Source organism: Branchiostoma lanceolatum, chromosome 3, assembly GCF_035083965.1.
Source record: "Branchiostoma lanceolatum isolate klBraLanc5 chromosome 3, klBraLanc5.hap2, whole genome shotgun sequence".
Lineage (NCBI taxonomy): Eukaryota > Metazoa > Chordata > Leptocardii > Amphioxiformes > Branchiostomatidae > Branchiostoma > Branchiostoma lanceolatum.
In genome coordinates this window covers 7,297,222-7,307,834 of record NC_089724.1, presented here as the reverse complement: position 1 = coordinate 7,307,834, position 10,613 = coordinate 7,297,222, and the positions used below count along the sequence as shown (strand labels likewise).

General features: G+C 42.9%; 1 protein-coding gene across 1 annotated transcript; it reads right to left on the bottom strand.

The window, feature by feature from the left end:
* Positions 1 to 89: 89 nt before the first annotated feature.
* LOC136429927 (uncharacterized) lies at positions 90 to 10,465 on the bottom strand. The gene is made up of 14 exons (XM_066420107.1): positions 10,344 to 10,465; positions 9,567 to 9,755; positions 8,976 to 9,092; positions 8,461 to 8,555; positions 6,887 to 7,036; positions 5,998 to 6,199; positions 5,402 to 5,580; positions 4,930 to 5,058; positions 4,431 to 4,596; positions 3,584 to 3,768; positions 2,789 to 2,864; positions 2,134 to 2,269; positions 1,189 to 1,255; positions 90 to 516 (listed from the first exon to the last, which is right to left on the bottom strand). The coding sequence occupies exons 1-14, from the start codon at positions 10,435 to 10,437 to the stop codon at positions 364 to 366; spliced, it is 1,938 nt and encodes a 645-aa protein (XP_066276204.1). The 5' UTR covers positions 10,438 to 10,465; the 3' UTR covers positions 90 to 363.
* Positions 10,466 to 10,613: the final 148 nt, after the last annotated feature.

Here is a 10,613-nt window from a genome sequence, read left to right as displayed (position 1 = left end):
GAACGTTGAATAGTTCAAGAACACCTTGAGCTCTATGAAAAATATATTCCTTATCATGAACTACAAATACAACGCCCCAAACAAAGCACTTGTGTGGCAGCTTATTATCATAATTAGATTTTATTTCTGCACAGCCGTGCTTTGAAAGACAGGACCAAAGGTCGGATTGTACATTCTAGACACCGATTCAGCATATAGACCGATCTTGACCGTCAATCACAATTAGCAGTTCAACCAATGATAGCATGGTTCGACCAATGAGAGAGTGGCTTCATGTTCGTCAAATATTTGCATTTCTAATATTCTTTCATTTTCCATTTCTACCTTTTAACCGAGATGGGGGGGGGGCGCTATGGGATCGGCCTATTCCTCCCGTTGGTAGAAGCAGTAGTGGACTCTATGGTTTTCCGGATCCCCATCGTCAAAAGGATGAGCCCCGCCCAGCTCATTGTGGTTGAACCAATCATCGTCGTCGAACCAGAACCATTCGTTCACGACACTTCTGATGCCTTCGACCTGAAGGAAGAAAATTGACACATTTGAGTACAGTTTATCTGCATATGGAATAATCGGTATTGAAATTTGGTTGAAACATTATAGAAATAAAAGCCAACATAAGCATGAAAGTTCATCTCGACCCTAGCCTCCACCAGCTCTCTTACGGGCGTATGAATCGTAGAATTCGGCAGAAAAAGGAATAATTAGCCAGTAGAGTCAGTCCACAGTGAAGATCACATTTCACCCGTTTAGGAGCCTGCAAGTGAAACCCTGGTGTAGTTAGTCTGGCAGAGACTATCTCGACCCCATCTGAGATCGTAAAATACTTTATGAGAAATAAAATTTTCTCCAGCTCAAAAAAATCACTCCCCGGAATTTTCGACCGAATCACTCGGTCTTCATCAGTTATCTGACCCAAGTGCTGAAGATACGTAATTTCGCACGTGTGGCGTCAGCACAGCTGGGTCAAAGGTCTTCGGAAGTCGGTACCGCCCCCCCCCCCCCCCCCGTCCAGGGTGAGAGAAGGTAGTTTGTCCCAACATTGTAAAACATTAAACAAAGCCCCAATCAAGGCCAATAGGAAACAATGTTTTTGTTGTTTTTATTCACAATATATATCAATGTTACAGAAATGTTTGTTGGTATCTTACAGGCAAAACATATTACACTTGTTATAATGTTTACCCTTACCATTTGACACTCTTGCTGATGGCGAAACAGGTAGAAGGGAGCCAAGATCGGGAGACGTATCGGTGTGCTATAAGAAAAATATCAAAACGTTTATATCCATGCTTGATATACAACATTCTACAAACTAAACGTTTGGTGTGTGCGAGAGAAATGTATTCTTTTGCATTTGAAATAGAAACCTGATAGGAAATGCGATTAGTTTTTTGGTCATGCCTGTGCAAGCGAAACAGCCTGGTATCCAAAACAATTATAGCTCCCGAGTCTCTTCTGTGCTACTCTCCAAGCAGATCTAGGTTGGTGGAGAAAGTTGTGGCCTTTTTTATTATATGCCCCGTTGGTGAAGAGTGTCAGGCCGTGTAATGCTTATCTCTATGAGAGTGTCGACAGAAAACGGGGCATATGATAAAAAGGTCACAATCTTCTCCATCAATCTCTGCTTGGAGAGTATTCTGTCCTTAGGCTCATACCAAGCTGAGCGAAACCGACTACGCAAATGTTTTTCACATTTTGGTTTGTCACGTCTTTTGACAACTTGAAATGTAGCCTGTCTTTTGACAACAATGTTGTGGACGATAGAACGGCATTTAAGGCTGCCGAACTGCCTCGTATCAGTTAAACTGAATCTTTGCAAATTTGGAGGTTAATGAGATAGGTCTGAGCTGTTTAACAGCATATTTTGTGAAATGATGTCTGTTGTTGGTATTTTTATTGGTTTTTGAATACGGAAAAGCCTGGTATTCGGGAAAATTGAGCTGACAAATAGGCTTTGCAAAAAAACACGGTTTCTACTGTATAAGATGATTGCATGCCAACTGGACTGCTAGGCTCAAACTTCTTTGTACATTGGTTTTTTAATTCAGTTTGTTTAACTGCGACAAACCAATGAAAGACATCTCGACAACTATGAATTTCAACAGAAATGAAAGATGATGTTGGTGACGTCACCTGTATGAGCCGTCCTCACGACAGCAGTAGTGGATCTCTGTGTTGGCGTCATACACCCCATCAGGCAGTGCGCCGGAGATTTCGTTATCGTTGAACACGTCCTCGTCGTCCCACGTGATGTGGCCTTCGTGGAAATCTGCGTTTAATTGTAAAAAAAGGGGACTGAGTATATTTCAAAACCAGTGTGCATATGTGACTGCGTCATTGTGGAGCATGACATGCTCACTCAGTCTGCCAATTGGCATTGATTTTCATGAGAACATGGGTAGATCTATAAGACAAAGAAGGTAAAGTCCCTTTCTCACTGGACGCGGCGCGGTTAGCGACCTCGCTGTGTCCTAAATTGAATTTGCGTTAACCTACATATTACCCGATGTCGCGGAAGAACGGGGGTGTGCACCGTTAGTCTAAAATTGTGCATGCAGCGTCCATAGCCCCTTAGACTCTTATTATTGGAATGACTCTTAGTATTGTCATTGTACACGTCCTAGTACGTAAAAAAGACAACAAAACACACAAAGCGTCAAAGGATTTGTTTTTATCTGTGAAATTCATTAAGCGCGCAGTCAAATCGTTCTGTCGTCAAGGTGTCGCGGGTTAAGTGAGATAGGGGTTCAGGATGTGACATGAAATCTTTGGCTAAATGCATACGTACCTTTAGGACACATCCCCTTCTTGAAGATACAGTAGTTCCCTGCCGGCCACTTTCCGCTTCCACCTTCGCCAGACGTCTGAAAACAAGTAAATGATATTTGATAAAGACTTGCCATCCAACGGAAGGCATTCCACACATTTTGATATGTGATGGTACTCAAATCAGGACCTCATTACCTCCTTGAAAAAATGAGGTATTGCTTTAGGTCTGTCTGTGGTCCGTCTGTCTGTCTGTCTGTGTTCACAAATGTGGTTAGCATAGCTCAAAAACATCTTGATAGATTGTTGTGATATTTGGTTTGTCTGTAGCTGTTGGCAAGACAAAGGTCAATACCAATTTTGGACCCTATGATGTGTGACCTTTGTACTGCAGCAGAACTTCCTGTTTTGAAATCTTTTGTCCTGGACCTGCTATGGCCTTGATTTTGTGTGTGTAGCAGATAGCGTTTGATGTAAGAAAGGAGTGGTGTTGGCAAGGTCTCCCCAGCAGCTTGCTCTGGTTTATTTAGGGATCTTACAAAATGCTGCCGGTGTGAAGCTAGATTCTATGTGATATTCTCATCTTCCACTGTCAGAGAATAAGCAACAGCAATGGTGTGAAAGCATGGGTTGCTCTTTGTCCCGTGTGGCCCACTATGTCTCTAAACTGGTCTGCAGCGTGGTGTAACGTGGCCAGACGACTATAGCTATAGAAGTTTGCAGTAGCCGAGGAAGTCTAGCTGCTCTAGAGATGCTCATGACCAGGGTAGGCATAAAACATGGCGTCAAATCATCCGTTTACAAGGTTAAGCAATACCTTCATACAGAACTCCTGTCGCACGTTGCCGCTGAGGAAGGTGTCTGTTGGAAAGTGGAGGCCGTCCGACCACTCGTTGTACCCGCCGGTATCCTGGAAACGAGATCCCGTTTCCCAGGTGACGTTCGCGGCCACGGGGCACCCGGTGTTGGTCATGGGGAGACCATAAGTACCGGCCGGCCATTCTAACGGAACGAACGAGAAATATACTGTACCATTTGCTTTGAAAAGTGTGTTTAACTTATTAGATCAACCAAACAGAGGACGTTTTCGTCCTATTGTTCGTTTTCGTCAGATTGTTCAAGATAGAAGAAGGAGAGCTTTATTGCGCGACAGTTGTAACCGGTACAATGTTTGGCAACTTACATATATACTTGACAGTTAGATTATTGCTAATATCTATCAATTTTGATATCCAACAAATCTAATTCATGAATAACAATAGTAACAATCTATACATGCATACACATTAATCAAAATCAATTGGAATACCGACTCTTGCATCTAAAATGTCTTACGAAGACCTTACTTTCCAATAGTAGTTAGAGGGACAACTGAAACTATGTTATTGCTCTGTGGTGTGTTTTCCTCCTTAGGCAACGTTGATTTGATTACTGGTATATGAATGACATCCGCGCGCGCATCGAGTTTCGTCCGTGAATCGTAAAAAGCAGCTGCAAAATGAGAAAATACATGCTGTATATTGCCACAAACGGATACTTTTGTCGTAGATTTCACAATGAAGGCACCTTTTTTGCCAAACTTTTTTTTTTTCATTCGCGCGCTCGCATCAGTTTTGGGGTCCTCAGAGGATGTTATCCATATAATCAAATCAACATGGCCTTACCTCTAAAGTACATCTCGAGAAAGCAGGCCTGCTCGCTGAGTTTGCCCCGTCCCCGTGCCATCACGGCTGAGGTCTCGGCCTGCCTCCCCTTCATGTTCAGCGCTGTGGACCAGGCGGAGTACCCGGCCACTTGGAGAGAGTACGTGTACTCGTAGAACCACAGCAGCTGAACAATGAAGATAAAACTAAGCGTAAGCATATCCTTTAATGCTTATAATTAGGTCCTAATTGGGAAAAGGGCAGCCGGGTAGTTGACGGGCTTTTGTTTGCACTGACCCATACTTAGCCACGAGGCACACCCTACGGCTGCCGGGCTATTTTGGGGCCCGACCGGGACCCCGAGTCATTCTAACTCGGACTTACATCTACATTGGTCTACGTTGGGTTAGAACACAACCGCGGAAAACTATATTACCATTAGGCTGTGTAATAGCGTACTGATTAAAAGCTTTATGAATCACTAATCCCAAACTAAACGTAATAATGTTCTACATCTGACCTTGTTCCAGTACGCCGCACTGTCCCTGGGAGTGGTTGACGCCAACGTGGCGTCGTACGTGAGCAGGAGGGACTTGGAGCCGAACAGACCCGAGGAGCCGACCACCATCTCATGGAACCTGTTGAGTACCTGTAAGCGAAAACAATACAATACCATTAGGCTCGCACCTGAGACATCGCCAAAAATGTATTTGCAGAACTAACGACATGATGGCAGTAGAACTGGTATTGATGTGAACGAGAATGCGATATCATAGAAAATGCTACCGGAGGGAAGATTCTATGTAATATTCTCGATGCATCTTCCAGTCAGATGATAAGCAATGTTGTGAAAGCTTGTCGAAGTTGCGCTTGGCTTGGCTAAGTGTCCCGTGTGGTGTAACGTGGCCAGGCGGCTATCTATAGAAGCGCGTAGTAGCTAGCCGAGAAAGCCCTGAAAATGTTGAGGGGCCGACGACTAGGTTAGACCCTACCGAGAACAGACCGTCCTGTCCCGTTGAGAGGACCGTGTCCGCCCACTGCTGCGCGGCGGCGCTCGGCTGCATCTGCCCCGCCTGGTCCACGTACAGGACATTGGTGAGGTAGTCTAGCGTGTCCCGCAGCCTCTGCTCGGCCTGAGCGTAAAGGGAGGCGCCAATGGCCCAGTTTTGACCTATGGGAGGAAACACACAAATTAAAATCCACGGCATCATTGTGAGAACACTGGACAACGCGACCAGTCTTAGTAATTGTAATACTGGGAATGCTACGGTCACTTTGCACCAGTGCCCGAAGGGGGTGTAGTCCAGGCCGGGCCCCGAAGACAAAAAATTGTCCCAGTGGACTGTTGGACATCGGAAGGATACCTCTTGGCGTCCTCGGGCTCACGACGACCTTATGTTACCGGGTCCCGCGTTGATTTTAAGTCCGAGTTAAAATGATTCGGGGTCCCGACCGGGCCCTAATATAGCCGCAGCGGCAGTCGCAGGGTGTCCCACGGGGCCACGTGGGGGTCACGCCCGAAGGTGCAAAAAACAGCCCGTGAACTATTCCTTTTTCCAATTGGGACCTATAAGTAAGCGTAACTCACCGGTCTGCAACGAGTCCAGTTGTCCGTGCAGATCGTCCAGTCTGTTGTCCAGCGCCTGCAGATCAGCCAGAATCTGCTGCTGGGGGTCGGGCTCCTCAACGGCGTTGCCTAGAGACCAGTTGACCAATCCAACGACAGCTTGCACGATGAGAGGGACCGGGACAAATTTGGCTTGTCCGGGAAGTTTCGAAGCCCGTGTTTTCTAAAAACAGCGACATCAAAGTATTTGTAGACGCTACCTGCAAGGCCCATTCTAGAAATACGATTCTAAAACCTTTTCATAGGAACCAACCAGTTGTGAACAGAAGACGAGATAACTTTATAACCCTAAATTTTTCAATTTCTTTTTACATTAATCAATTGTGTTACGTATCACGAAGAACTCAACAGCTTTGTATCGTCGGATACGGCTTATGAAGCCAGTCAAAACATGATCAGATAAACTTTACTACATTGTAGTATTCCTTTTGTTGTGACACCTCTCAATTGCCTACTTGATATTTACTGCACTATCAAATATTAGGCTCTACCAGACTCCGCGGGTCGCTGGGAAAATAGTAGAAATTGGCCAAAATAGAGTCAATTGTATGAAGGGAGTCGGCTACGAAGATAGGGTCCAATATTGCAACCCTGCGAATGTTACCCTCCATGGCCAAAGTCCCCCGGCAAATGTTCTCCCTATAGCCGGCGCAGTTAGTCTGGTCGAGACTAATTCTATATTGTGCCATTCCATGGATCGCCGCTAGTGTTCTATTTTTGTATTTAATGTAATTGTAATGTTGAGTGGTTCACAACACCAGCTTGTCTGCCTGGCACTCCACTGTGTATTGTCGTGTTGCAATTTTTGATAAAGAATAAAGAATTCTTTTTGAAGCGAAAAGGAACTTACCTGGTGGCTGCGGCACGCCCAATGCCCGTCTTTGCCTACAGCTGCAGAGATGCCAGTCAGGCAGCGCACGGTGTAACATGCACGGTATTTCCCGCCACAGACGCAGTTCCACAGGCCCTTCTCATCTTCTGTAGCCCAGCGTTCACCAGCCTGTGTCATCATTGGTAGACAGTCATGCAACAACATCATGACTGTATTTTGTAAGTCTTTATTGCAACATCAACAACAACACATAGGGACACCGAACTCATTAAGCAAAACATGCTTATTTAAGCGGCATCACCAAACGCAAAAGCAAAACATGTCACGAAGTATGAAACACTTAACAGTGCGGGAACAATACAGTAACCGAGGTGCGAAAAAAAATATTGGTACATATAGCAAAACAAATTTAAAAATAAGCTTAAATATGGAAACCCTTAGTTTTTAACATAGACCATGGGTTACAGGTAAAATTTGCGGAGTGAGATTTGAAGATAAGAAATGAGATCCATTAAGCAAAAGATGTAAAATATCAATATCTTACATAGGAATTTTCAATTTTTAAGTCAATCTGCAATTTTCAGGTCTGGTTGTAGTTAAATTAATACCACCTTCTTCATAAATGAAACAGTGCAACCATAGCGAAATTTCAAATAAGGCATCACTTAAATGTCAATTATATAATATCAAAACCTTAGATTAATCTGATACCCACATACATATCGTTTTGATGTTGGATAATCCTACATGTAGAAAATTACTGTTATCGATTGATAATCAATAATTCAGGCTATGGTCCAAGCAACAATTTTCGTCTGTGTATAGGGGTATCAAAATTTGAAGGACGACCAAGGTCATCGGGCCTCCTAGCCACTTAACGCGTTAAGTACCATTATTGCTGGCTTTTGGAGATGAATTAGATATGATGTGCTATTCACGGTCTATACGTTTCATGTATATTCATGCTGCGTTCGCCGATGTTGTGTTAAATCAATTGGTAGTGAACTTTGCGCATCATCCACTATGTGATTAGAATCCCAAAGATCCTGCCAAAGGCAAAAGATAAGGCCATGTTGATTCGATTTTGTGGATGACATCCGCACGCGCATCAATTTTCGCTTAAAATGGTTTCGACCAAACTGTAAATCGTACAAAGCAGCTGCAAAATGATCAAATATAAGCGATGTCGATTTGATTATATGGATGACATCCACGCGTGCATCAATTTACGTCTGTTTTAACAAAAAAGTTTTCGACCAGACTGTACATCGTACAAAGCAGCTGCAAAATGAGCAAACATATGTCGTAAATTGAAAAAAAATAAAGAGATGCCAATGGCATAAAGTGCCAAAGTCAAAGCCAAAGTCTAAAAAAAAGATGTGAAAGAACAAAAATAAAGAATCTGTAATTGTTTGGTATACATGTGTCGTGTGTTTAGTCATTTGTTCAATCTTCCTGACCACTTTCATAATGAAGGCAACCCTTTTTACCAAACTTTCTTTTTCGCGCGCTCGCATCAGTTTCGAGTTCGCAGTGGACGTCATCCATATAATCAAATCAGCATGGCCTAAGCTGCAAATATAGGTACCGACCGCGTGAGTCAAACAGCCCTCTTCAATGTGGAGGGGTGAAAGGTCATCAGGAGTACTGTGCAGCTTTCCCCCGGCGACTCTGGGAACAGGGACAGCTGGAAAGTATCGATTCATTCCAAATGTCAACATACTATTTATTTTCCTTTATCTTCTATAAATTATCATTTATCTTCTGTTGTTGTTTCTATATTGGACTGGGATACACAAAGGACATCGCTTGTCTCTCTCTGCTCTTTCACATGCACCTTGATGTAATAGAGCTGAAATGAATAAATAAACAAATATATAAATACTACTTAAAGATGTTGTTTAAACTAGCCAATGATCATCCTTAAGCAATGTGTGCTGCGGCAAATATCTTAATTAAGTTTGTAATCATTCTAGCCATTGGTCCATGGGCTAGGTAGGTTGTAGGTACTCTAGCACCATGTTAAAGAAAGTTAACACGGCAAAGAACTGGGTAACAGGAGAACGGCCAGTTCCAAAGCATTCGAGACAAACATGAAAGCAGTCACCTTCGTAATGAGCACGGAAGCCGGTACCGGTCCCGAGTCCAGGTGACGTCAGAGCCACCACCATCTTATTGCTGTAAGAAGTAACCGGCGGAGGAACGTTGGGTCCTTTGAATATTCCTACCGATTACAGAAAATGAGCCTTATTTTAGACAAACAAACAAACAAACAAACAAACAATCAAACAATCAAATAATAAAAAAAAACAGGCAAACATATAGACAAATGCTGCTGCGATAAATGATAACTTGTTATTCTACATGTATATTGAACTTAGAATGGCAATCTCTGGGCATCAGTAGTCCTTCCTCAAAATGCAATACGAGCTCATAGTGTTTTCTTAGAATCAGGAAGAGTAGAAGCCCATTAGCTTAACATACTTGGGTGCTGCATGGCACTAAGTTTTTACTGGTAAACTGTACAGTAAGAGTGGAAAAATAAGCGACTAGCTTATAGACTATGAGACACACGCGCTGGAATATGTTAACGTGGTAATTTTGCAACAGAAGATCTGTTTTATTAGTTGTTATTACCCAGTAAATAGCGCATGAATCTAGCATTTGACTTCTTTTAGTATTTCTCAAGATGACTGACCTAGCTGATTTCCAACGTTGCAGTGTTCGTACACGGTGACGTCACCATCCGCGTCATGAAGGTGAAACGTCTCGAACGAGAGTTGTACAGAGGACCCCCCGGGTACCTCTATGGACCACAGGCAGGGACCCTGGCCGGGGGTGGCGACGATGGTACCGGACGTGGTACCGGAGTAATCGCCTCCACAGACTGGATAAAGAATGAAGACATGCATTGATGAAGGTTAGACATCCAGGTAATAAGATACGCCAAAAATATTTACTCAAGCAACTAGATGTATAATTGCACATTTTTGCCACATTGGGCTAGGTACAGGTCACGACAAAACAAAACATTTTGAACAGATACAGTTCACAGATACAAAATAAAACTAACTATCATTAGATAAATTCAACTTAACAAAATAACAGATATGTTTCTCGTTGGAAGGTTTGTCTAGTTGCCTTAGGAAAACGATTTTTTCTGCAGTATTCATGTGTATGGAAAGCCTATACAGTTCATTTCTCTTATGCAACCTACATTCTGTTACAAAATGGCATTCGGCCTATATTCTATTTAAATTACAAAATTTGGATAATAGCACATATTGATGATGTTATTTTTATAAAATTTGACTGCTAGCTAGTATTTTGCTATTTCAGTATTATCATTTTTTTATTATTTTCCACTCAAACTAAGATCTTCCTTAAACCAACTATTCATGTTTACACGCTAAAACGTCACATATTTCTACTTCAGTAGCTCTTTCTAACAATCTATGTCCAGACGTTTGCTTACCTGGGTCGGATGTTACGCCTGTGCACAGAATGGCTATCCCTAGAAGAAAAGCTGTTAGGTACGCCATTTCTCCACAGCTGAAAATATTACACATTAACTTAAAAGAAGATTATATAAAGCAGGCCATATGACTATCGTTATGAGCACGTGATTATCGCAGAAACTGCAAAGCATGGGTCAGTATGCGGTTTAGCAATACTAGTATACTCGTGTATTTTGGCACCGCTAAGACCTGTGGTAACTGAAGCAAGCTTCACTCGTAGCAAAGGG